We start from the raw sequence: 27,706 nt of genomic DNA on the forward strand, positions 1-27,706 counted from the left end.
TCTACCAGTCATCAACCATGAAGATTCTTAGCTACCTCCTGGCTTACCGAAGGTTCCTGCTCATTGTTCTCACCCCACTGCTTTTACTTCCACTTCCACTTATCATCAAAACCAAAGTAAGTGACCTACTTTGAGAGGTAATTATTTTGCATTTGTATGTTAAACCTGCGGTTCCCAGATCTTTTCAGAATCAGAATGGTTTGGGTTGGAAGGGACCTTGAATGACTTCATGATGTTTGAATTGGGATTTTTTTTTGTTGTTGTGGTCAGCTCACTGTATTTACATAGAAATGTAGAGAAAACAACAGCTTTAATGTATGATTCTGTGCTGGTTACATGAAGTTCCAAATTATATATTTGTTTTCTTGTTCAGAAAATGTTTTGGTTTTTTTTCTCATTTAACATCATCTAGACTACCTTCAAAATCCTGTCCTTATTATTACATTCTAGCCACTTTTAAACAGCTCTGTATGATTGACAATGGAGATAAATTGTCGGGAAGACACTTGCAATTACCTTTGTATTTGATGATGGGTTTTATTAAGTTCATCATATATTGTGTTTTCTGATAGCAAATGACTGGAATCTGATATTAGAAATTCCCTCTCATTCCTAAATAAAGCAAAAGTTATGGCAGGACACCTTAGTTTTATTTTACTTGAAATAAATTCTTCTAGCATTCAATAACTCGTGATAAATCCAGGCTGATGAAACAGCTATCTAAAAATGTTATTAGTGATTCTATTTGGTACAGCTTTGATGCCAGTGGAATGAAATGGAATTCTCATGTGATGTGTTATCACACATGTGTTATACATATCACATGTAACAACACACAAAAGTCCAGTTCAGAAGTCTTTGCACCACAGAAAGGTAATGGTTACAGAACAACCGGCTTCATTCTTGTCTCACATCACAGTTTCAATATTTCAGTTTCCTCTCTGAGAGAAAATTCTTGAGAAATTCTTAATGACATAGGACTTAAGTAAGACGAACATTTGCTAGGTGATAAATTAATTGATACTGTCAAATTGTTTCATACATAACACAAGATTCCCCCTCAAATTAAATGCTAACCGTAACTGACTGACTTGGATTTAATGTTGTTTTCCAGTCAGAGGTTCCCAGATCCTTTTCATTAAGTTATTCCTTTCCAAATGCAAACCATCTCTGCTGCTGCTGAGTAGTTCTGTGCCTTAACCAGTGGCATTAAAAGTTCTAAACCATTTTCCTCAAGAGCAGAAATATAAATAAAAAATTAAAAAAAAAAGAAAAAATCCTGTTTCACAGGAGTTCGAATAAAAGACACTCACTAAAATTACAAGTCTTAAAAGCGAACATGTTTCTTGTCAGTCTTGCACTATGCTTTTAATATTAGATGTTATCCCTGCCTTATTGATGCTGATGACAAAACTTCATTGATTACAGGAGAGACAAAATGTGACCTATTATTGACTGCAAGTACTCCTAGAGGTTTGAAGATTTGCTTGCAGCTGCAGACCATTCGTGATTTATGTTAATTCTTCATCTGAGAATGGCACAGAATGACCTATATAATTAATTACGTTTGAAGGGAAAAGCAGCTGACTTTTTTCCACTTTTCATAAGTCATAGAATTTAAATAATTTTACTGTTTCTTAGGAAAAAATCTTTATTTTACAGACTATGTTTCATACTCAGCAGGGTTATCAATAGGAGGCAACAAGCACCCTAAATTCAGGTCCCTTGACTCATACTTGTTCCAGGTGGGGGGAATCTCTCTACTGACATAGCTGGATTTTTTTGCAGTTGTGATTTTTTTTCCTGGATGATCCACTCATATTTCTGTTGGTGTCTTTTGTATTCTAGGAAGCAGAATGTGCATACACATTGTTTATAGTTGCCATCTTTTGGCTCACAGAAGCTTTGCCACTTGCTGTTTCAGCTCTGCTCCCTGCCTTTATGTTCCCATTGTTCGGTATAATGGAATCCAAGCAGGTAAACCTTTTTTCCCTCTCTATCATATTGTGGATTTCAATGACAAAATCTGCAAAGAACCATATAATGCTGAAACCTGATAGGGAATCCATGGATTTGCTGAGAGCCAATCACAGCAAGCTTCCTCAAGGCTTGTTTACATGCTTTGACCTCAGAATTTGTTGATTTTTATTTAATATTTTTTTCTAGATTGTGATTCACTGCTTAGATGCCAGTCAATGGAAAAATGCTAGATAGATATAAAATATCCTTAAGGTTACAGAAGTGAGATGACACACTAAAGACCCCATGCGTAAAATGCAAAATGCTGAGCACGTATCTTCATATCAAAGAGGAGACACCACAGATGATCATACTCCAAGTCTGTGTTTAAAACTGTGTTCTTTCTTCTGTTGGATAGATGACTAAATTAACAAAATCGGCATTTCACTGATGATTTAGTTTGGATGTGAGATGTGACTGATGATCTTAGCTTGTTCATATCCTAAGCCTTCTTTTTCATTTTGTTTTAACACTGTGCACTTTAGTGCAGTTACTCTTGTATCATTCGTTAAATGAAATTAACAGGCTAAATTTAAGCCAAAAACTTTTCTTGGTATTTATGTCAATATATACCCTTAATGATTTATTTTCATTAAAATAATAATACAAAATACTAATAGAAAGTCACCATTTCATTAAAAAAATGGGGTTTGTTTTTATTTCAGGTGGCATCTGCTTATTTTAAAGACTTTCATCTGCTGCTTATTGGAGTAATTTGTTTGGCAACATCAATAGAAAAATGGAATTTCCACAAAAGAGTGGCTTTAAGAATGGTGATGCTGGTGGGTGTCAACCCTGCATGGTATGTGCTAAACAATGTCTTGAAGAACATTAATACTTGTGGAAAGCTATGTATTCCAGAAATGCCTGCTGCTTTTTCTGTAGTAGAAATCCAGCCTTTTCTACTCAAAGTAGATATTTGAAATTATATGATTGATTTGTAGGTGACACTTTATTTTTTGTTGAAATCCTAATTCAAAGTTCCCTGCAGTGATCCTGTTCATAATAAGGAACCTTCAGAAAAAAAACCAACCCCAAAACAAAACAAAAAACTGATGAATTTGTGGATAATGTAAGAGTCCTGTTTCTTAAGGGTGGTTAGTACGTTACATATCTGATGCCTACAACTGAAAATCTGTGCTACGCTTCTTATTAATTTGTATTTCAATACTGTTTGCAAAATTCTGGATGGTTCACAAAAATACAAGAGTTAAAATGTACATTGAGGAAATAAAAGTCATAAAACTAAAAATGTGGTGCAGGAGGGAAAACACAGTAAGCACATCTTTATTTATGTCTTTTTCTTTGTCTACATATAAAGAAAATATCAGAGTAGGAATTTCCCCAGCTGGATGAGGTGATGAGGGAGATGAAATCACACACTCTGTACTTATTCAGTATCAGCGTACATCTTATGAAGTGAAAAATCTTCTCTTTTCTTGCTTTAAAATCTTGCAGAAAAGTTTTAGGCCAACAGAGTCATCTGTCAGCACACTGGTGAGGCTGCAGATAAGATCTGTAGAGTGAGCCTGGCTTCCCAGAATACATGATGCTTATGACCTTTTGCCAGGAAGCAGTGACAGGAAGTAAAAAGTCAGAAAAATATAAACCCCAGGTCTAAACAATTAGATGCCTCTTAGATGATCATGGAAACGCTGGAGTATTTCTATTCTGCAGTGATTTGTCTGTCCTAATATTAAACACCACATATATTTTTATTTTTTCTGCATCTTTTGATAGCTGGTAGCTTTTTCCTTTTTTTTTTTTTTTGACAAAATGCTCCTTATATTCTTGTTCAACAGCCTTCCGTTATCTTTAGCTGTATTCTTGAGCTATGTGGTTTTCGTTATTTCAACTTCTCTTTTCTTGATTACTCCTAAATCCTCACCTTTTGGCTGAAACCTTGAAAGGGACAACACAAGTGGATGGCATGCTGCGCTAAGCTGAACACTGTTGGGGAACTTGCTGTGGACACAGAAACCTGCAGCCAGCTGCTGAGGATACCTAGAGCAACTCCACAGACAGCTTTGTAACCCTGAGGAAGCAGTACCCCTCATAACTATCTCATCTCTACCATGTTTCCTGATTATGACAAAAGGATGATAAGATTATGATAAGATGATCTGTGAAGGAAAGGATCCTCCCACCTCTCAGCATCTGCTGCTCCTTAGCTGTGCCCACTGCACAGTGATGCATGCTGCTCTCAGTGCATAGCCCTCCTCCTCCTCCACTAGCAGGAGTCCCCGGCCAGCCTGTGCATGCTGGAGCCTCATCCAGCCAAAGATAGAGATATCACGGCCTGAGGTTTCTACATTAGAAGTCATGGGGGATGCAGCACTGGAAGTAGAATAGCAGGAGTCTTCTGGATTTTGCATTCAGCGTTCTTCTGGAGAAACTGGCTTGTATCAGAAGTAGCATGGGCGGAAGGACTAGGACAGCATTTGCTCCTTTGTACTCGGCACTGGTGACACCACACCCCACATACTGTGTTCAGTTTGGGGGCCCTCACTACAAGAAGGACGTTGAGGTGCTGGAGGTGTCCAAAGAAGAGCAACAAAGTTGGTGAAGGGTCTGGAGAAGCAGCTGAGGGAACTGGGGGTGTTTAGCCTGGAGAAAAGGAGGCTCAGGGGGACCTTATCACTCCCTACAGCTGCCTGACAGGAGGCTGCAGGCAGGTGGGGGTCGGTCTCTTCTCCCAGGTAACAAGTGATAGGACAAGAGGAAACAACCTTAAGTTGTGTCAGAGGAGGTTTAGATTGGATATTAGGAAAAATTTCTTCACTGAAAGGGTGTTGAAGCATTGGAACAGGCTGCCCAGGGAAGTGGTGGAATCACCATCCCTGGAGGTGTTTAAAAGACGTGTAGATGTGGCACTTAGGGACATGGTTTAGTAGTGGATTTGGCAGTACTGGGTTAACGGTTGGACTCAATGACCTTAAAGGTCTTTTCCAACCTAAATGATTCTATGATTCCATGAATCCCAAAAGGCCTCCCATCATTTCAGTTATGTCATCTGGTGTGCAGACTAGCAAGGAAAGCTGAATACGTCTACGCAGCCTGCAAGGACTAGAACGGGTAATAAAACATCGACTGTGCATTACGTAGCAAAGAGTGATTTTATGGTTGAATGTAAATGAAGTTATCATCCAAGGTTCCATGCAGAATATTTTTTAACAGCACAGGGAGAATAATGCAGAAAAACGGGCTGAACAGGTTAGGATATATTTTATTATTTTACAATAAATTTTAAAGTCACTTATCAGAATATACTACACTGTACTAAATGGTCACCTGACCATCAGTCCATCAAATACTGGAAATTTATGATGAACAATTTTGAAAGATGGTAGTGAATATCTTAAGTTGCTTTGGTTTAAAATCCTCTTGCAAGTACTAAAATTATATTTCTCTACAATTTGAACATTCATATTCAGTGTGCTTAGCCTGAGCAGTATTCTCTACATAAAAATTTCTCCTGAAAACCCAGGTTTTCCCAATTTCCATCTGAGGACCTAATAAAAAAATGCATAAATTTAATGGATTTTATTCTACTGATGAAAATTGGTGTCGAATCAGGTCCACCACTCGCAGGTCTGCAGATCATTTCATCATTATGCAATTAAAAGTGCACAGAGAAATGACAAGGTGCCCTGACTGAGAAAAAATAAAGTTTGAAATGTTATTGCTATTAGCTGAAATGAAAGAACAGGAGAGACATTTTGAATGGCATTTTTATGTTATATAATATGACTTACATTATTTTTGTATCAAATCTAGTCTTAATGTGTTGAGTAATCCTTCCAGTTTTTGTGAAGCTTTTGGTCAAGACTAGGCAATGACTGTTATAAATTGCACAAATGACTTCTCAGAAAATCCTGCACCACAGTCCCACCACTCACAGTTGTTCTCTTACTGTGGTGATGCATGGCAGGTCTTTAATGATACCGCCAACACCTTGGGACAGGACATCAAGAGGACTACTCTCATTTACAACTGCAAAAGATGCATTAAAATGATGACGTGGCCTGTATTCTAAGTTTACTTTCCAGCTTCACCAGATAGGACATGGAATATTTGTGTTTTGTTGTGTAAAACTAGAATGACTCCAGTCACTGATGCATTTCAGTGCGTTGAACTAGTGCAATCAGGAACTGCAAGAGTTAGCCATGAGCCAGCAGTGTGCCCTGGTGGCCAAGAAGGCCAATGAGATCCTGGGGGGCATTAGGAGGAGCATGGCCATCAGGTCAAGGGAGGTGATCCCTTCTACTCTGCCCTGGAGAGGCTGCATCTGGAGCGCTGTGTCCAGTGCTGGGCTCCCCAGTTCAAGGGAGACAGGGAACTACTGGAGAGGGCCCAGCGGAGGGCTACAAGGATGATGAGAGGACTGGAGCATCTCCCCTGTGAGGGAAGGCTGAGGGAGCTGGGCCTGTGTAGCCTGGGGAAGAGAAGGCTGAGAGGGGATCTTGTCAATGAATATAAATATTTTAAGATGAGTGTCAAGAGGATGGGGCTCTTTTCACTCTTTTCAGTGATTCCCAATGACAGGACAAGAGGCAGCAGGCACAAACTGCAACACAAGAAGTTCTACCTGAATATGAGGAAGGACTTCTTCACCTTGAGGGTGACAGAGCACTGGGACAGGCTGCCCAGAGAGGCTGTGGAGTCTCCTTCTCTGGAGACATTCAAAGCCCACCTGGACGTGTCTCTGTGCCACCTGCTGTAGGTGAAGCTGCTTTAGCAGGGGGTTGGACTAGATGATCTCCAGAGGTCCCTTCCAACCCCGATCAGTCTGTGATTCTGTGCTTTGTATTAGATTTAGCATAAACTGTGCCAAGACCAGACTAAGACACTGTAATGACCTTCACTTTCCCATTTAATTTCAAATAAGATGTTTGTTGAAACACAAATAATCCCTACTCCTGTCTTGGTGCTATGATTCAGAACAAAGTTATGTACCATTTCCTGAATTTTTATTCCTATAACACTTGGACTGGTATCTACAGGATTTACAGACTAAGTCCAAGGGTTTGACCTATCTTGCACAATATGGGATTAACAACACTAACGGTATATTTTTGAACTTGTGACATGCATGGTGCTCTTTCTTCAAAGATGATTCATTCTGTAAATAGACATTATTGCTTCTGTTTTAATTTGTAATATAGTTGATCCTTTAACTCTAAAATACAATAATTTCAATGTCTTTGATCAAGATAATTTTAATTCATAAACAAGTCAATCACAAGTTTTAAATTTTCAGAGTTTCCTACATTCAAGCTTTCTGTTGAAAATACTTTCCATTTATATTCAATAAAGTGGTGATAGGAGGTGTTGCTGTAGCAGCCACAGACTCTTCTCCCCTGTTCCAGGCTTATGCTGGGTTTCATGGTTAGCTGTGCCTTCTTGTCAATGTGGCTCAGCAACACCTCTGCTGCTGCCATGGTGATGCCAATTGTAGAGGCTGTTGCTCAGCAGATCATCAGAGCTGAAACAGAAGCTGATGTGCTGGAGATGTCTTGCTCTAACGGCTCCATCAACCTGGCACTGGAGCTGGACGGTAGGCATGGAGTTTTTGTCTTTGCCCATTCTCGCTCTGCAGAGAAGTAAACACTGCATAAAGCTGAGTGGCTAGGGAAGTGCTAGCATCATTACATGCTTCATTATAAGACTTCTCTTGGATTACTGCACGTGAGGTCTCTCATGTTCACAGAGATTAATTAAAGATGAACAGGTGCAGAATATGGGAGTTGTAATGAGAGGAGGGGAGAAGAGAAAAGAGGGTGGCTTGTTCAGCTTAATAAAACGTCTGAAATGAAATATGGCTACAGGCTATAAATACATTGGCGTTTAACGCTGGCAAAAGAAAAGAGCTCTAGGGTAACACTGGGAGAACAAATTAATCTGAACTGGTTATGTACAAAGTTGGACTGTAAATGAGTAAGTTTGCTCCTTATTAGAAGTTTCAGACTCTGGGGAATAGAAGTCACAAAGGAGTAGGCCACAGCTTGGCTGCTTTTAAGTTTGGCACTTGCAAATGTATTCATGGGATGATGTGAAGTGATTGCATGGGATGGGACATGCTGATGGAGCCTTTCCAGTTTAGCTCCCTTAAATACTTATCTGTCTTTGCATCCATGTCTTACAGAAAATATAGCAGAATGTGAAAGCAGTGACTGGAAAAAGAAAGAAAAACAAGTTAATGGGTAATAGTTATTCATTTACTAAATTCTCTTCCAAGAATTCATCTGAATAGTATATCCGTTTATTACAATACCTGCCTTTGTTTTTCCAGATATGACAATGATGTGGGTAGTACTGTGTGCACAATTGAAAAGGAAAATGAAAAAGAAAAGAAACAGGTACTTAAGGTACTTAAGGTGCCTTTTTGTTATGCGGCTAATATGTGTACCTTAGTTTTAACTTAAATCTCACTTCTATTGTAACACCTAACATGGCACAGCCAGCAGTGAAGTTAGTTTCATGGGAATGAGATACATGCGTAGATCCACAAATACATATAGTTTGCTTATGTAGTTATTTCATTAGTGGTTTTGTGCTCCCAGTGTATTTTACACAAGTTAAAGCAACGTCACCAGAGTACAAACTCTGTATATCAGGTGTGTATATATATCAGCATATGTAATGGAAGTTCTTACTTAAAGACTGAGACAGCTCAGGCAAAGGTCTTCAGGATTTGACCTTCCTTCCTTTTTCTTTGCATGAACAATTGTGGTACCACTGTGACAGCAAACCAAACCATGCTGTGTACAGCTATACTGCCAGCAAATTGTCTGGCTCTTCTGGGACATCCTTCAATCCTATTTTTGCCCTTAATGATGAGCCCTTCCTATATATTAATTGGTGTATATTCTCTTTAAGCAGAACCTACCGCCTACTGAAACAGGGAGAAAAAGCAAAAAGGACAAATACAGTGGGATTTTCAAAGTGATGTGCTTATGTGTTGCTTATTCTGCTACCATTGGAGGACTGACCACAATCACAGGAACATCGACTAATCTGATCTTTGCTGAGCACTTCAACACGTAAGAGACTGTACTAAATTATGTGTATTCTTCTTAATCCAGAATTTTAACTGTTCTTTCTTGAGCTTACATGGCTCCTCTAAAATCCATTAGAAACCTTACCCTTTGGTTTGATATTATTTTATTATATTACTTTTTACTTTTTGTTAAAGAGATAAAATGAAATTGCATTATTGTATTTACTTTACACTGGGAAATAAGCGATCACCCAATACATGCAACAAGATGACCATTCTTCAGTTAAGTAGTACTTTAGTCTTTGAATAGCTGCATGGAAAAAGGTGGGTTTATCTGAGGAGCAAGACACTACTTAGCAGGAATATGACAGACATTATCTGGCCTTAAAGGACTGTTACTCATTTCTAAGTACAGCAGGAGCTAAGTTCAGGTCTGCTTAGCAAAGAGCATCAGGAGACTTCCAGGAGGCTGTGCCTAGTGTATTGTTGAAATGAGGAATCTAGGTCCATTATCCAAAGAGAAAGCAATTAATTTCAAACCAGCCTGAAACTTTGCATTCAGTGAAACATTTTGTTTTGAGGTTATTAAAACCATTCATTAATATTCCTTTTCTTTCCTAAGTAGAACTACTTTGAAAAGAAAACTGGCAGTTTTCATTCCAAACCTTTTGAAAAACCAATAGGTCTTGCTGAACTTTTTTTTTTCTTCTGCAAACTGCTCATTGCTAGAAATATTCCTACTCTAATTTAAAACAGAACACAATCCTTTTATTACCCTCTGTCCACTATTCTGTACCACACATGACAAAATGGTGAAAAAACTGTTATTAGTAGATTTTCTTCCAACCTGTGTTCCATGAATGGATGAAATTTGACTTCAGCATGCTGCTGAAAGAGAACTGAAGTGGTACAGCACGTGCTAAGGGAATAGCAACAATGCAAACCATATGCAAATTATAAGAATGCCTGTTATTGGGGCCAAAGAAGGGCAGCCTATGGCATTATAAGCCCTTCAGGCTTCAGCTTTTAGACACATAAACACTTCTGGTTCAAGCAGGCTTCACACTCAGGTGCCTGGAAGAATCCAAGATTGATTACTAGGGGTAAGAACTGCTCTTGTTCATTTCACTGAAGTTGTAGGAAACCTGAAGAAAATTGGCTTGCAGCTGCTTTTTCAGTTTGTCTTAGTTGTTAACAATCTCTTCAAGAATGTGTAAGCAGGGTGTTGTTTTCTCCCTGTGCCTTCACCCTCTGCTAGGAGCATGTGCTGTACATGGAGTACTGCATGCATAATCCAGTTATATTTCCCACCAGGATTTTGTTTAACCTTTATGTAACCACTGCTCCTAATCCATAACTTAAGATGAATCTACCACCTAACTGTGTAAATATTTTTATCTTTACTGTCTTCCTCCCCTTCTCCTTAGAGGCTTTGTTTGTATTTATGCCCTGTCTGAGGTGGGAAGTGACCTCTTAGCATGGCTTGGACACATTTGCTGTCTAACTTCACGTATCATAAGCATCTGAAGTAAAATAATTCAGCAAAAGAGCTGTACATAGAGCATATTCCTGGGTTTCCCACTCAGTGGCAAAACACTTAAAATGGTGCTATGAAATGCCATATTTTTCATATCTTCCCTATTTCAGCATTAAAGAATTTGGAATTAGAGTTTATGTTCTCTACTTCCCTCCTTTTCGTTTGTCACATGAAGAGGAAGCCAGTGTATCTGTGTTAGCCCTGGAGCCTGTGTGCTGCCGGGATCCCTCAGCCTGCTGTTGATTTAGGACATGCAATTATGCTGTGTTCCACGGGGCAGAAGGAAACAGTGGCAACGCTGGTGCAATGCTAAGCACGCCTGCCAGTGAGACCAGCTTCCATCAGGGCTCCTTTTCAAGACAGATTTGTTACTGAGCCTCTCAGGGTCAGTCTATTCATTCTTTAATTGTATGCAAAGAGAAGCTACAGTATAGCATCTAGAATATATCCAACTAGGAAAAAAAAAAGGAAAACAAAGAAAGTAAAAGGTATTGGCTAACACACCGAGAAGTTGTGTAACCAGCTAGTAGGATGAGCACTGGTCTGCTCACCACTGCCCATAAAATACTGAGAAGCCTTTACTGGCTAGTGAGGTATCAGTGAGGATGAGATGGGCTGGTCCTCGATGCTCCCTGGAACAGATCCTCATTGATGCTGGGTCTCTTTCTTCTGACTACATGTTTTTGCCTTTAGCATTTTCTCTCTTTCTGTATTGTTGTTTTTCCTCTTGAATCCTGCATGCTGCTGCAAATCCCCATGTCAGTTATCTCACTACTGCAGTTTTACCTCTCTAATCTTGCCCAGCTTGCTGTAGAAACTTTCCCACAGCTTTTTCCCACACAAAGCAGTTTCTTCAGCCCTGCAAGCCAAGTTTCACAGCTGGGCCGTAGCAGAGCAGGGCTGTGGATCCTAGGAGTGCAGGCATCTGCACCCCAGGGTGTGGGGAAGGCTGTGGAGACGTTAGAGAGAGAAATGGTTACCACATAACATTGTGTCAGGGACAAAACTGAGTTCTCCTATGTTTGTGGAAGAGTAAATCCTACAATCAAACCTTTGGTTCTCTAGTCTGACTCACTGACAGGTTACTCAATTTCCTGAATCCTATTCTGGTAACTGACTTTGTCCTTCCAACATGGAGAATCAAACTTTGCCAACATTACACTATTTCCAACCTAGGTGATCTTATAAAAGTCATAAAAGGAATAATTTTATCTGGATTTGTTCTATGAACCAAATTTGTTGCCATTTGTGGTGTTTGCCTAGGAAGGGTTTATTGTTATCGGCACTAAATCACTGTAAAATGAGGATTATTAAAATCAATCACACTTTTTTCATTTTCCATTGGAAATGGGTCTAGGAAATAGTTCAGTGTGTCCTGTCCATCCTTGCCTCAGGCAAGACCTGTAGTAAATAAACCAACAATAACAGATAATCCAACCCATGCTATATAACAGGTCATTTTTAAAATCATTGAAATTGATCATCCAGTCTACCTGAGGAATATTTGCTCTGGAGATGAAGAATACCTAACTTTAATATTTGGATTACTAGAAATACTTACATATACATTCAGCCCTGTACAAACTTACTGTGAAACCTGACCACAGTATATTATATAACTGAATTGACTCTTTAACATAAAGTTTTCAAGAGCTTGTTTTGCTGCTTAGTGAGGAATTGTCACACGTAATTCAGGAAAGATCATAAACACTTTACAAGTGATGAAACATTAAATCATTGCTATGCTGATGTCAGTTTTTCCTATCTTGCAATTCATACGTTCAAAAATTGATGTGGCTAATCATGTAAGAAAAGGTAAATAGCCACAGAATCATTAAATTATATGTAATAGCACAATGCTTTTTCTTGTTCCAGTGTCACTGTCTCATCACTATGTACGGTTGCAATTTAGAGCATCACCTCAAGAAATAGGTAGGAGTCCCTGTTGGCACTTTAATTGCAATATATGTAAGCATAATAATAAATATAGATCAATCCTAAAATTTGCACCATACTTGAGAGAGTGTTTATAATAAGCATTTATTGCCTCAAACACCTACGTGACCATCTGAATTCCTTTTCTCGTAGCAAGGTCTGAAATACAAAAGATTAGCTAGTAGTTGGAAATAGTTGCTACTGCCTCTGTCTGGACACTGTGATTTCCCTTCTGATTTTTGCATTGATGAGGAAGGCTGTTCAAGGAGACTAGAATTTTCTCACTTTTAGCATTAAAAGCTCTCTCAGTAGAGGTGGAGAAGCTCAAAATCAGAGTAACAACTTCTGTTGATAAAGTAAATTGGAAAACAGGATTCATTTACATGGGCGATTTGCCTATCTGGCATCTATTTCATTCAACAGTAAACTGATTTCTTTCAGAGAACCAAAGCCCATTTTTCCCTTTTTTAAAATGCATATGGCAGGGCGAGCTCTGATTGAATGGCCCATATCCATAAACAGTAGATTAAGAGAGCCTCAAAGAGACAAGGTGACTGGAGAGAAAAGCCACCTAACAAATGAACATTCCTACCTTTCCTGGAATTTAGTAATAATAATTTGGGTTTAAATCGGTTTTGAATCCCTTGTGGAACCTTAAACAATATTCGTCTCAATGTTGTCTCCACTGTTGTCTGTTACATTCATTGGAGCTTGTTCATTTGAGTATATTTTCTTGTGCTAAAGTCTCCTCTCAAAGAACTGCTTTTCTTCAAGTTCTGTTTCTTTGTGGTCCTAGTGGCCCGTAACACTGTGAGTGGCCTTTCCTTGCCTACTGAACTCAGGTTAGACACACCTGGATAGGTGTCAGGTCCCCACAGCTGTTGCTGATCTAGTGCTCAAATAACTGGCACTGCTAGTTCCTGCAGTGGTTGTGATCAGGAGCAGGGTGGGAGGGAGAGGATGCCAGAGGCTACCTCGTGCTGAAGTCAGCTGCCAGCTAGGAGAACTCTCTTGCAGCAGGGTTTTCTGGCACTTCTCACAAGTCTTTATTCCTTTGCAAAACTCAGCTGAACAGTTTTTTACTTTCATCCAGACGTTACCCAGCTTGCCAGTGCATCAATTTTGGATCCTGGTTTATCCTTTCCATCCCCATCACAGTTATTATTCTGCTGCTCTCCTGGGTCTGGCTCCAGTGGCTTTTCCTTGGGTTTGAGTAAGTAAAAGTAATCAATAAAACTAAAGGTTGATGATATAAGAGATACCTTGTAGCAGGAGTAAACATTGCATCTAAGCTTAACAGGCTTGATAGGAAGATAATGCCGCAACAGTGATTTTTGCATCATAGATTCTGATTTAGGCTGAGTCTTTGGATGGGACAAGAATTTTCTGAAGTGAGGACTCTTGCCTGTTCAACCCAATGTGAAAATTCTGTATCACAAATGGTGGTACCCATTCCTTTAGAACATACACACATCATCATTAAACAGTGCATGTGTGCAAGACAGAATACTGATATTTTTTTTTATACATTTTAGTCTAAGACCAGAAGATTTATAGTCAGGATGTTGCCATTCACTGGAGTCAGGGATTGGCTTGAATACCTGAGCAATATCTGTGTTAATAAACTGGATGATTGTATTTGTAAATGTGAAGTAAAAAACTTCCACTTTTCCAAATTTATATGTGGTGGTATGATGGGAGGTGGGTTCCCCTCCAGAGCTTGTCCTTTTAAGGGTTTTGGAGAGGACAGTATTTCTTTTGTGCTGATTCTTCAAAGCCTTGTTCTCCATGAGTTCACTAACATCTGCAGACATAACAATGACACCAGTCTTCCACAGTTATGGGGCTACTTATGGTGCAAGAGATAAAGAGTGAGACTGTGTACCCTTAAGCAGACTTAGAGTCATCCCATGCTTACCACTCTATATGTGAACGCTTATTGTTTCATTTTTCTTGATTGTTTCGATAGTGTTCTATTTAAGAGTATAAGGGTCGTTTCATATCCAAGAATGCAAACCTAGTCATAGCAAACAGTCCGCTGATCAGTATGCAGGCTACTCATGCAACAGAAACTTTTTCATTACAAAACAAAGTAAAGCGAAGTTGTAGATGACTTTCTTTAAATAGCCAGGCTATGCGTCTGAATGTTTCAATTAGTTTTCATGATTAAAGTTTCATCCTTCTTGGGCAAATGAGGTAGTCAATAACAGGACACATTTTGTTGCTGCCTCTGTCAATCTCCCACTGTGTTTTGTCAATTAATCCCAATATACTTAGTTTGGTGTGTGATAATTAAATGGGCAATACTGCATTGTAAAGTGAAAAATTTACTTTTGTAAAGTGCTATTGGTAACTGGAAAGGTTGGACTTTTTTTTTTTTCTGTATGCACTTAATTTATCATTTAATATTGCTAATTTACATTCCAGTTTTAAAAACATGTTCAAGTGTGGCAAGAAGAAAACAGCTAGAGAAGAGGCATCAGCACAGGTGATTCAGAAGGAGTACAAGAAGCTTGGACCAATGAGGTATGTAAAACTATAAATCTGCAAACAATAGTGAGTAAATCCAATTATGGATTCAGGAAAATGTATAACCCATTCTGTTTCTGCTGTAGCTACCCAGAAGCTGTTACACTTGTCCTATTCATTCTAATGACCCTGCTGTGGTTCACCAGAGAGCCTGGCTTCATCCCAGGATGGTCTTCACTTTTCCCAAAGTAAGTAAACTTTCTGGTACACCAACAAGAGCTGTACTATGTCATAACTACAGACCTTCTTTTCTTCTCAATTTTTAAAAACAATAAAACACCAACAACAAAAAAAACCAACAACAAAAAAACCCAACAACAAAAACTCCACCTTTTGACATTACAGAAACATTCCAGGCTGAAGTTGTTGAAAACCTTTGTAGTGTATGCAGAATAGGTAAATGCCAGCAATTTCATAGACATGCAATATCTGAAATGTGCCCAATCCATTACAAGATAGAATAATTTGCCTCTTAAAAGGGATTATGCTTAGGTTTTAGACTTGACCCAGTGAGGAAGAATGCATAACAATTGATGCTACATTACCAAATCTGCAATTTCTAGAATAAATTTTTGGTTAGAATTTTTTTATCTACTGCCCTTGGTATCAGCCACAATTGTATGCAACATCCCTTTCTTTGATAGCTCTAATTAATGCTATAAATTACTCTCTGTTCATACATATCTCAATGTCATAGTTCAACTAACTACTAGAAAGGCAGGAACAATTCAGGAACTATTACATTTTTTTTTGCTGCAGTCCATTCCCCAGGATCACCTAGACTTTTTTTTTTTCCCCCCTAAGAAATCAGTAGCTCTTGCAAGAACTTAGAGGACTGTGATATCTCCTGTTGTCTTCCTGTATTACTGTAATTTCAGTTCTGTTCTTCTGTGCTAAAGTTCTGAGCTTTACTCTGGAGTACTGGGAAGTAGATGCAAGATATGGATAAGCAGGACTTGTGTTTGATTAGGTCTTTCTGGATTTAACATTTATTACTGGATGGGTCAAAGGCTGATGCTGGATTTAGATGGTAATTTGCCATTTTTTTTCCTGTGTGTCTGTCATTTACAACATGTGAACATTCATCCATCATGCCTCTTCTCTTAAAATATTTGCCCACCATTCGTACACTCACACAGCCTCCACAGTACTCTGGCAGAAAGTCTGGTACAGGATGTTACAAGGAGTAATTGTGGCCATTTGAAGATTTAAAATGCAAACCAAATTATTTTGTGTAAAAATAACATTTAAAAGTGTATTAAAACCCAAGATTATTATAAAATCATTTACTTTTTAATTACCAAAAAAATTTCCAAAGAATATTTTTTTTCCTTATAGCAACAGCAGAGCTGATGATAATTTTATCATATGAAACACTATGTTCTTGAAGGGGTTTTGTAGTCCTGACCTAATCAAGCAATCAGCTAGCTAAGTAATCAGGCTGGCTTTGCTTCTCTTTCTGCTTCATATTAACATCCAGTGCTCATCAAGCACCATTTAACGAGATACATCTGATACTGAAAAACAGACATTGTTTACAACCTTTCAAATATGGGACTTATGGCTCAAATGAATCGGTACAGAGATCTGCATTTTTCTGTTTGAAGTTGTGTGGTTACCACTGTCCGAGGATTTTATTCACTGGCAGGAAAAAGCGGAATATTCATATAATAAGTGGTTACAGGTTCTGCACGGGGGATGTTACTTTGTGGATGCCCTCTGGTGTTTTCCCTGGAAAGAAATGCAAGAACGTATCATATCACATCAGGCTGAATCATGTTATAATTTGGGTGAGGTAACCTGAAGAGAAACAAAGCTTGTGTTATGCCCTAACAAAACCTTTAAGGGGAAAGAAAACATTTCTTACTATTCAGACCTTGCCTATGTCTAGATAGCTTTCATTTCTTAATCAATGGCATTAACAGGCATAAAACCAGGCAATTAGGGTTTTACTTTTCTAAGCAATGAAAACTTCTCAGCAAAGATACGTGAGTGGGTCAAGGAGCCAGCACAGGTACAGCTGTGAGTATTAGTAAGCCATCTTTAAAGAAAACAAAAAACCAGGAAAAAGAACGGAAAACCCAGGAACTGTGCTTCTATCAATGGTTACGTTGCACTCATCACTTGGTGTCCAAGAGGCTTCTAGCAGTGCATGAACTGCAGCTGACATCTCTCACATGCTTGTTCCCTAACACCTGGGCATACAAAATGGTTCAGCGTTTTGGATTTAAGTGTACTGATAGGCATGTGCAAAACTTCCATAAGTTTATGTTACAGCAAACAACTGTACGGAAATATTCTCTGCCCTTAGAGGTCTGATTTCTTAATAGAAATCTGATAGTACTTACTTTCTGCAGAATCTTATCCCGTTGTCCCAAGTCAGCCTCAGGGAAGCTCTGTCACCTGCACGGATGAGCTTTGTCCTTATGAAAAGCCGCAATGTCAGAGCTATAAGTAACCTTGAGACCCTCCTGGACGAGTGAGGAGGTCCTGTTAGGTGGTAATCACACCACTCCCAGGGTCTTAAACCAGGCAAGACCATCAGTTCATTTATTCTAACTTGCTGAAGATCAGAAAAACTACATAATTCTCTGTGTTAAGCCCAGTGCAGATTTATTTTATTAGAACATGAATTCCCAGAAAGCAACAAGGCTTGATTTCAGGGTGACAAAGAACAGGTTCCTCATATTTTAGAATTTACCACTTCCCTTGACTGTCTGTTCTGGTGGATAATCACCTCTGTTGCCAAACTAAACAATACAGCCTTGCACCTTGTTTTCTGTCTGAATATAGCTTCCAGCCACCTGGTTTTGTCTTTCCCTGCTGGATTAAAAATTTTCTGTGAAAGGTTCTTTAAGGATATGTGTATCTGGTCTAACTGCATTACACTATAAGCTTTGTTTTGACAAACCGAATGGAATGCTCTAAGTTTTGCTTCAGGACAAAAATACCTATCACTTCCACCACCCATGTTCGTGTTCTCAGCCACTTGTGTCCATCCTCACAAGATACTGAATACCCCTTTAAAATTCAGACTTTTTTTAAAATCCCAGCAGAAATATTGGTATTTAATGATGATAACTACCCAGTTTTTAAGGGATACTTTTTGAAATGTCAGCCAATTTTTAATCGATATTTGTGCTGTATCGGTATTTAGTAGAACTCAATTTTAAGCTTCATTGTCAGATGCCTTCCAAATACACGTTGACTTTACCCCTCAATTTTACTTAAGAATATTTTGTGAATTTGTTAAAGACTAATCCTTCCTTTACTGTCCTGCTCTGAGCTCTTGTTACCCCTCTCTGGAGGCAGACAGCAGGATGTTTTAATAAATATTGTATAACACTATAGAGAGCAGCACAAGGTAAAAAACGTCTGTTTCCTCCCCGTCTGTTGACAGCACAAGATCACACATAGTTTCTGGTACAGCAGTTTCCTTCCACGTCATGGCCTGATTCCAGGCTGTAGGTATTAGGTTCAATTAAAGGAGTTTCAAGTTGGCCTTTGGCCAGGACTTTATGGACCTCATAAGAAACAGAAAGTTCAGCACTGGGCTGCAGCTGATTACAGCTGTCATACGCAAGGTGGACTTCCCTCACACTTCCTCAGATTATTTCTCGAGTGTAATCTTTCTTTTTTCTGCACAGTTTACTCCTTTCTTACTTCCAGTATAAGGCAACTATGTACTTTTGCCCACAGCCCTGTTCTCTACAATGATCTCAGTTGGAGTAATTTTGAGATCTCCGTAATCCCCAGCTTTGTTGCTTCCTTAGAGGACAATGAGATTTGCAGTGTTATAAGCAGGTAGATGTTGTAGATGCAATTGTGTTACAGCTTGAATGAATGGACTTTCAAACAAGTTTATCTCAAAATTTGATGATTATAAAAAGCTTCTGTTTGGAATGGTGCCATATGTGTCTTCATAATAGTATGACTAGCACTAGGATGTTGTGCGTGTCCCAAGCAGGTTTTCTGAGAATGGTGTTTTGCATCAGGAAGTTGGTTTTTGTGAGCAAAACTTTGCACCTCTGTAGTTCAACAAGGTGAAGTGCAAAGTCCTGCACCTGGGGAGGAACAACCCCAGGTACCAGTACACCTTGGGAACCACCCAGTTAGAATGCAGCTTGGTGGATAAGGACCTGGGGTCCTGGTGGACACCAAGCAGAACGTGAGCCAGCAACATGCCCTTCCTGCCAAGAAAGCAAATGGTATCCTCGGCTATGTTAGGAGGGGTGTTGCCAGCAGGTCAAGGGAGGCGATTCTTCCCCTCTGCTCAGCACTGGTGAGGCCATACCGGGAATGCTACATCCAGTTCTGAGCTCCCCAGTACAAGACACAGATATACTGGAGAGAGTCCAACAAAGGGCCATGAAGATGACTAAGGGACTGAAACATCTCTTCTGTAAGGAGGGACTGAGTGAGCTGGAACTGTTTAGCCTGCAGAAGGGAAGGTTGCAGGGGCATCTTGTCAATGTCTACAAATACTTGGAAGTGTGCAAAGAGGTCAGAGCCAGGCCCTTCTCAGTGGTGCCCAGTGACAGTACAAGAGGAAATGGTCACAAATAGAAACGTAGGGGGTTTCTCCTGAACATCAGGAAATGCTTTTTACCTGTAAGGGTGACCAAACACTGTCACAGATTGCCCAGAGAGGTTGTGGAGTCTCCATTCTTGGAGGTATTCAAAAGCCATCTTGACAAGGTCCTGGGCAACTGGCTCTGGGTGACTCTGCTTCAGCAGGGGGGGTTGGGCCAGATGACCTCCAGAAGTCCCTTCCAACCTCGATCATCCTGTGAAGATGCAGCTGCCTAGAAGAAAGCAGCAGCATGAATTGTTTCTGTATCTAATTCTTGCCTTCCTTCAAAACTCCTAGCAAGTCTTAAAGACTGCAGGGTAGTATCCTAGAGGAAAAGATTTTCTGCTCTTTAGAGCCTGTGCATCTGGTCCTAGGCTAAGTGTGATATATAGGCAGAAGACTCTGCCTCAAGAAACCCTAACAAAATAATAATCTGGTTTTTAAAAGTGTTTTCTGTGCTAGCAGACAATGGGAAGCAGGAGACAATATATTCGGGTACGACTTCAAGTCCATTGCAGCTTCATTTCGTGACAGTGTTAGCTGAAACAATGCTGTTTGTGGCGTCAGGGTGCTATGCATATTAAGGTTGTTAAAGCAAATGGTTATGCCAGATTATACATTTGTAACATATAACTGGGAGTCGATTTTTCCCTTTCAGAGAAAAGCCCTGGTTGAATATAAAACCTTAAGCTGCTGGGAAGTTATATGTCGACCTACTGTAGCTGCATATGCAGAAAGCATATGGCATGAGGCTGAGAGGACAAATATATTGGTATATTGGTTCAGGAAACTTACAGAAAATATAATAACAAAGCTTAGGAAATGTTAGTTTTAACTTTCTTCAGCAAAATTGTTATTAATTTGAGTGACCATCTTGACTGAAATAAGACAGGCTGGGATATGTCACCACCTAACAGTGTTTAACTGAATCGGATGGATGTGTTAAAAGAGCCTTAGAGCTCAGCTTTACACTTTACCTTATCTTGGGGCTACTCTGTAGAAGTTAGAACGGTATTGGATCACCTCACGAAACACTAGTGCAAGAAATTCTCAGGCACTGGAAATGACCACAATAAACTTGGCCCTTGTGTCTACGATCCTAATTGTGACAGCCATAGGAGGATGATAATAAAGCTTTGCTGCCTTCTCTTAAGCTACAAAAGCATCATCCTTTGTGGGTATGCACAGTGCTCTTAAGGTCTCTTGGACTGAATCTATTACAGAGCATATTAAAGTTATTAAATTTATCATTGAACTGTGAAAAATCAGTTGTTTAAGCATGAGCTATTCCCAAACATTTCCCTCCCCCAGTTTATTTCTGTGCGACAAAATAATACCTGCTTACTCGAGATGCTTATTTACAAATTTAGAGTGCTTGCATCTAGTATTTCTACAGAGGTGGTGAACTGACCTTGGCTGGCCACCAGACATCCACCCAGTCACTCTCTCACTCAGAAAACAAGGTCAAAAAGCTCGTGAGTCGAGATAAAGAGAGAGATGCCTTAACAGTTACAATCACAGGCAAAACAGGCTTGATTTTGGGAAACGTAATTTAATTTAATTGCCACTTAAGAATAGAGTTGGATGGCAAGAAGCAAAGACAAAAATTAAAAACCTTTCCCCCACCCCTTTTCTTTCTTAACTTCACTCCTTCATTCCCGAATCCTCTACCTCTTTCCACTGCACCAAGTGGTGGCCAGCAGTGGGGAATGGGGGGTTGTGGTCAGTCCATAACAGCTCCTTTCTGCTGCTCCATCCTTCTCCTCACCTGTTTCCCCTGCTCAGCCTGACTATATGTTTATGTGGCTTTTTTCTTGTTAACTTCTCCTTAGGTATAAAGGCTATGCTACAGATTCAACAACTGCCTTAGTGATAGGCCTCCTGTTCTTTATTATTCCAGCAAAAACATTGTCTAGGACTTCAAATGGAGAAAACAGTTGAGTATATTTTGATGTGGATTTTACTACTATAAGGTATCTAAGATACTACTATAAATATAACTTATTGCACTTGTTACAGGAATGTAGTTAAGTACTAATGTTACAATCTTAATGCAAGATAATATCCTACTGTGAAGTAAAGCATCCCTGGCCTGGAAGTCAGTGCCAACAATTAAGCAATGTAAGCAGCAGGGGCTGGTGCTGTGCAGGAACCTGCTACGTGCAGCCCACAGCTGCCAATGGAAACCACCTTCCCATTGACGGCACTGGGCTTTGAATGGGACTGGATGGGACAGGGTTGGGTTTATTTTTTGGAAATGTTACTGCTTATTTAAGATACTCTATAAAATATAACATGTTGAATGAGTCCATTCTCATTAAATTTTCCCCCCTTCAAAATGGAATTTACCCTGATTAAAGTATACCTCTAGCCTGTCCTCTTTATGCATTCAATCCTGCTGCTGAAATCAATGAGATCTGGGGGTTCACGGAGAATGCAATATCAGAACCTAAATGAGTCTAAGTAAAACAGCATTTGCCCAGCAATCTGTCTGAATAGTGCAGTTTTACTCAGTAAATTAAACTCACAGTTACCCCGTAGCTATCTTCCACATAGGGAAGGAGGGGAGAGGGGCCAATGGTCCACCAGTGGAAACCGTTACAGCTCTGCTGTCTTCAGGCTGTGACAGTTTTCACCAGCGAAAGATCTGTCCCAGGAAGTACAGGTTGTTCATGTCAAAGAGTTCTTCGTGTTACAATGATGAGATTTTGCCTTTGAGTATTTCCCAAGTACGTACTTAGAGAGGTTGTTTCAAGATGTTTTCCAATATGTTTTTAAATGTTGGTGGGGGTTTTAGTGTTTGGGTTTTTTTTTTTAATTTTTTTTTCTCTAGCTGTTTTTGGTTACACTCCACTGATTACTTGGAAGGAATTTCAGTCATGCATGCCCTGGGAAATAGCTATTCTTGTTGGTGGCGGGTTTGCCCTGGCAGACGGCTGTGAGGTAATGCAACTTATAGAAGATACTGAACAATTAGCATGACCCACATCAGGAACAAATCAGACATGCAGTGAATTCACAGTTATTGTTGTGTTTTAGCAAGTTATTCTGTATCAATATTGAACTCGATAAATATGGCAAATATTCAAGAGGTTCAGAAAGCAGGGTTACAAAAAAAGGAGTTTGCTTTGTCTTCAAAGAATATGCACAATGATGGCTACTGTTTGTTATTTAATTTAAACTTGATGGTGGTAGGAGTTGTGTACGTACACTGTATCCAAAGCCTTAGGGTTAACGTCCTATGTCACTGAAGTATGTCCCATGCAGAGCTCTGCTGGCTACTCCAGTAAATCATACAGATTTGGGCCCAAACTCTGGTTATAAAGCCTGATATTTGCATATTACAAATTTTTTTGATTATGATTACTCTAAATGTCTCAGAGGTACAAATATAAATAAATGGAATATAGTTTGCATGGGTTCCTATAAACCACCATTGAATTAGAAAGATGTGCTTAAAAACATGTGGTAGTAATCTGTCCTATACCATTTATTAAATTTTCTTTTTAGCGATCAGTAAAACATAACCACGTTGTCATGTTTCTTCTGCAGGTTTCAAAACTTTCTGAGTGGGTAGCAAGTAAATTGACCCCACTAGGATCATTACCCTTGTGGCTCGTTATTCTGATATCATGCCTTATTGTCACTTCAGTAACAGAAGTGGCCAGCAATCCAGCTACCATCACGATATTTTTGCCCATACTATCACCTTTGGTGAGTATAACACAATTGTTTTTAATCAGAATCTGTTCTTATCATCCATGTAATAATACAGCTGATCAAAGAAGCAGTTTTTAAGTTTCTACAAAATACTTAATGCATTTTTTTTTGCTGTGCTGTGTTGTGCATTGGATACCTGGGGGTTTTGGGCCTTCCTTTACAAGGGATGCTGAAAATTCAGTAAAATTAGGTAGAAGTTCAACACTCAGAAGTTGATGCTGTTATTCCTATTTGTGAATAGTTGAAGCACTTGAAAAGGAAGCCCTCTCAATGTATCTTCATGATCACATCTTCAGTGAAAATGGTTAACACTGCAACTTTCAAGCTGTCAGAAAAGAGAGGGCTAATAATGTGCTTTATATGTACTTCTCATTTCTTCTCTCCTTAGCTCAATTGTGTCCTTTCTTATCATCTTTATCAAAAAACCCAATTCTTTCTTCTTCAGAACTTACTGATCACCTTCTAGTCTGTAGATTTTCCTCTTAGCCAGCCTATACACACACTAATGCCCTTGCCCTCTCTTACCAAGAAACCTTAGTCCTCACTTCATTGAATCCCTCCTATGTATTATAAACAAATTAAATTTTATAAACTTTATTGCAGTATTTTTGCTTTTAGTGCTTGTGCAATGTGCATACTCTTTGCAACAGTCTTATTTTATGGACTCAACTACAATTAGAAAACATCAGGTGTGAATTTAAAGTTCTGTAGCTATTCTGTATTAGAATCACCTTTTCTCTTCTGAGGCTTTCCCAGATATAATCTCAAAAATGAATTATCAGAAAAGATTATTTCTCGCTATTTAAACTGGCAGTTCTGTTCACACATCATTTGTGTTAATGCAATAAGTTTGTATTTATCTATTTCATTTGGCAAAGGTGTCCCTTGACAGCTGTTCTCTCTCTTTTATTCTGCGATAGGCTGAAGCCATTCATGTGAACCCACTTTTCATTTTGATACCTGCTACCCTGTGTACTTCCTTCGCGTTCCTGCTTCCTGTAGCCAACCCAGCCAATGCTATTGTATTTTCATATGGTCACTTAACTATTATGGACATGGTGAGTTTTAAGCAAAACACGCTAAAGGGGATTTTTAACATTTTTAAAACTTTCTTCAGTGTCTTGATGAAACTTTCTGCTTTCTTTTTCCTCTCATTTAGGTGAAAGCTGGTTTGGGCATTAACATCGTTGGAGTCGCTGTAGTTATGCTTGCCATTATGACATGGATAGTGCCTATATTCGATCTCTTTACTTACCCAAGTTGGGCACCAAACATTTCTGCTACAAATAACACTGGGCTGTAAAGAAAAAAATCCTGTGGATTGGTTAGGATTGGGTTTGTTTCTTTTCTTTTCCACTGATTTGTGGTGAGTCTCTTAAATGCTTTTTGTCACAATGATAAGGAACTATATTACTATAAATGCCGTATTTCACAGTCCCAGAGACCGGACATCCAGTTTGAGAGTTTTATCAGGAAGAGTGATAAACTATCTAAATATCATAAAGTTAGATCAAGTTTCTAATATAGTTCAGCTAGTCTGAATTTTTATATCTTCATGTTATGAAGGAAAAAATAAATGTGCATAGCCATTATCACTGGCAGTTTGCCCCCATTCTCAGGGTAGTGAAATTATGAGATTTAGATTTTATTATTTCAAATACATTTTCTGACTATTCGGTGATATTGGGAGTTTTTCAAAGAACATATTAGTTTCCTGGTTTTTTAGATTCAAACTCTGTTTGAAACAGTGTTGATCACAAACAAAAGATCAGGCAGGGGACTGCCTTGAACACATAGTTTACAGACCTGTCAAAAATGCACAGAAAACGGGGAAGAGCAGCATGACCACTTACATAACACTTTATCTGTTAAGCACTTTGTAATCTGGAAGAAGAATACATACTTAAACATATGTTTAGTCTGCCTCCTTCCAGGACCTCGCTGAAATAAGTCATTGTTGTCACTTAGTATTTTTCTGGATAGACATGTATTGATAGACCTGAGTCAACCTATGTGTATGGAGACTAAATTACCATCATACATCTCTGCCAAAAGTAGATATATGAAAGCACAAGACAGAGTGCTGAAGATGTGATGCTGATTCCACCAATCAAGACTACGGTGCATCTTCATCAGGAGGCTCATGATCTCTACAGGACAGATGGCTGTTTAAGGTTACTAGACTGTGTTGTAAACACAAAGTGCAGTGTAGTGAGAATGGAAGTTTGGAATTCAAAGATATCTGCAAGTGATGGCATCTTACAGGGTTGTTACATGTTTTTCACATGAAGGACTACAGCATTGTTCTTATCACATGTGGGGAAGACCCATGAAAATGTGTAAAGAGCATTTAGTTAGTAAACTGAATCAAAACTGCAGCTATTTAGCTTGGGTCATCCCCTGGGGCACCTCTGTGATGGTTGTGAAGATGGTTGTTTACAGATAGTGTAAATTATCCATTTTTACTAACAAGAAAAAAAGCACTTTTGTTTTTTGATTAGATGGTTTACACCTACTTTTGATAGCGCATATTTAGAGTAGAGATATCGGTCATGATTTCTATAATGCCAGAATACAGTGTATAGAATTGTTATATATGTAGTTTGCTTCTGTTAGCTAATAGTTGCAAATGCAGCTGCAATGAGTTATTACAAAAGCCCTTTATCTTAATGGTGATAGTTTAATGTAAGTAAATGCTATCTGTACATGCCATCACACTTTTTAGCCTGACTGAGGCTGCTATCTCTTTAGGATGGCTACCTCCCTTTTCTTGTTTGTGTTTGGTTGTTTGTTTTTTTTTTTTGGGGGGGGGGTATCTTTTATATAGTGCTTGGCAAAATAGGGTTATGTCCATGACTAGGCCAATTAGGAACTGCCACTATACATGCTAATAATGCTAACTGATCCCCTATAGTAATGATTACGATTACAGATATGCAACAGCTGGCTAAATGAAGCCTCTAATTCATCAGGTGCTAGAGTAAAATGCTTATGCAAGTCACTAACCCAAGATATAAATCTTGGATTACATCATATGGTGTCTTCCCAGACAAGGAGCTCATGGTTTATATAGGCCTTTGGTCCTACAGGCACGAAGAGGAGAACGAACTAAGAGGCTGCTCTTGCTTTAAAGTTCCAAATTATCGCCTTTCCAGTTCTGTCAGTAATTTCCAGATTATTCAAGAGCAGTGGAAACAACAGTGAATCATAGAATATTTCAAGTGGAAGAGATCTCAGCAGACTTTCTCATCCAATCTCTTACTCAAAGCAAGGTTAGCACTGAATTCAGACCAGGTTGCTCAGGGATTTGTCTAATCACATCTTGAAAATCTCCAAGACACAGACTGCACAGCTTCCCTGGGTAATGTTCTCCTGTGCTTTACTGTCCTTGTGGTGAAATGTTTTGTGTTTAAAAACATGAACAAATATATTCATTTTAGTGGAATAGACTATAATTTTTCTTCCTCTTATTTGGAATCTATTTTTTCCTGTGTGAAACTTTTTAAAAAAAAATTTTTAATGACACATGATAAAGGGAGACAGTCCCCTTTGTGGCCTTACACTCACCACTCCCAGTGGACATGACATTTTCAGTCTTCACTGGTCTGCTTTGCAAAGAATCATCAGTATCATAATCATGTGGCAACTGTTGTTCAGCCAGAGGAAATTCGTTGACTGCTTATGAGCTCTCCCACAGTTTTATTGATGTTCACAATACAGAACTGGCTGTTGTAACCTCAGCCATGAACATGACATTGAGGTCTGCAGAGGTCCACTGCTCTGTGAAATCATGCTTTGATATCTGTATTTTCTTCAAGTTGCATATCTTCATGGAAGAAAAAATTTTGCACGATTTAAGAGAACTCATCAGAAGCTGTCAACTGTAGTAAGTGCTACAATTTTTTTTTACAAAAAAAGCTGAAGCTCAGTTTGTGTCGGATGACTTTCAGCTGTTCATTTGCTTTAATTTTTGGCTTGTTCATAGGATCGTAGACAATATGATAAGAAAGGCCCATCGTGTCTGAACCTTCACATGATGCAGACCACAGAATTTCCCTAAACTATTTTTGCAGGACAGACAGCGTGATAAAGTATCTTATCAAAAAAGAAAGAAGATTCAATTTGTTTAATGAAGGAATGCATGTTTTAAAACTATTTTCACCACAATCTGTGCACGCAGTGAATAATATGCAAAGAGAAAAGGGAGAGATGTGTAAAGTAAAGAAAGTTAGTAATCTGTTGGGCTGTGTGTATTTATAAGTTATCAAAATGAAATGCAGAATTATAAGTAAACTGACTTTCAGTGAGCAGGATCTTAACTGTCATAATGTAACAAATCAGTGACAAAAATAAAACAATCAAACATGAATTTTTTGAGGGATTGTATCCTGTA

The 27,706-nt window shown here is 38.9% G+C and overlaps 1 protein-coding gene across 1 annotated transcript; it reads left to right on the forward strand.

Annotated features, from left to right (window-relative positions):
• On the forward strand, nucleotides 1-27,381 carry SLC13A1 (solute carrier family 13 member 1). The gene is made up of 15 exons (XM_005242489.3): nucleotides 1-116; nucleotides 1,849-1,977; nucleotides 2,685-2,821; nucleotides 7,389-7,576; nucleotides 8,165-8,222; nucleotides 8,312-8,378; nucleotides 8,902-9,062; nucleotides 13,585-13,704; nucleotides 14,919-15,017; nucleotides 15,107-15,208; nucleotides 21,426-21,529; nucleotides 22,427-22,536; nucleotides 23,146-23,307; nucleotides 24,234-24,371; nucleotides 24,473-27,381. Exons 1-15 carry the CDS (start codon nucleotides 18-20, stop codon nucleotides 24,614-24,616), a joined length of 1,818 nt encoding a protein of 605 aa, XP_005242546.1. The 5' UTR covers nucleotides 1-17; the 3' UTR covers nucleotides 24,617-27,381.
• The last annotated feature ends 325 nt before the right edge of the window (nucleotides 27,382-27,706 follow it).

Source organism: Falco peregrinus, chromosome 6 (genome assembly GCF_023634155.1).
Source record: "Falco peregrinus isolate bFalPer1 chromosome 6, bFalPer1.pri, whole genome shotgun sequence".
Classification (NCBI taxonomy): Eukaryota; Metazoa; Chordata; class Aves; order Falconiformes; family Falconidae; genus Falco; species Falco peregrinus.

Coding starts and splice junctions, on each gene's coding strand:
- SLC13A1 (XM_005242489.3), top strand. CDS start 18: ATGAAGATTCTTAGCTACCTCCTGGCTTACCGAAGGTTCCTGCTCATT. Junction 2,822..7,388: donor GTGGGTGTCAACCCTGCATG/GTATGTGCTAAA, acceptor CCCCTGTTCCAG/GCTTATGCTGGGTTTCATGG. Junction 9,063..13,584: donor TTTGCTGAGCACTTCAACAC/GTAAGAGACTGT, acceptor ACTTTCATCCAG/ACGTTACCCAGCTTGCCAGT.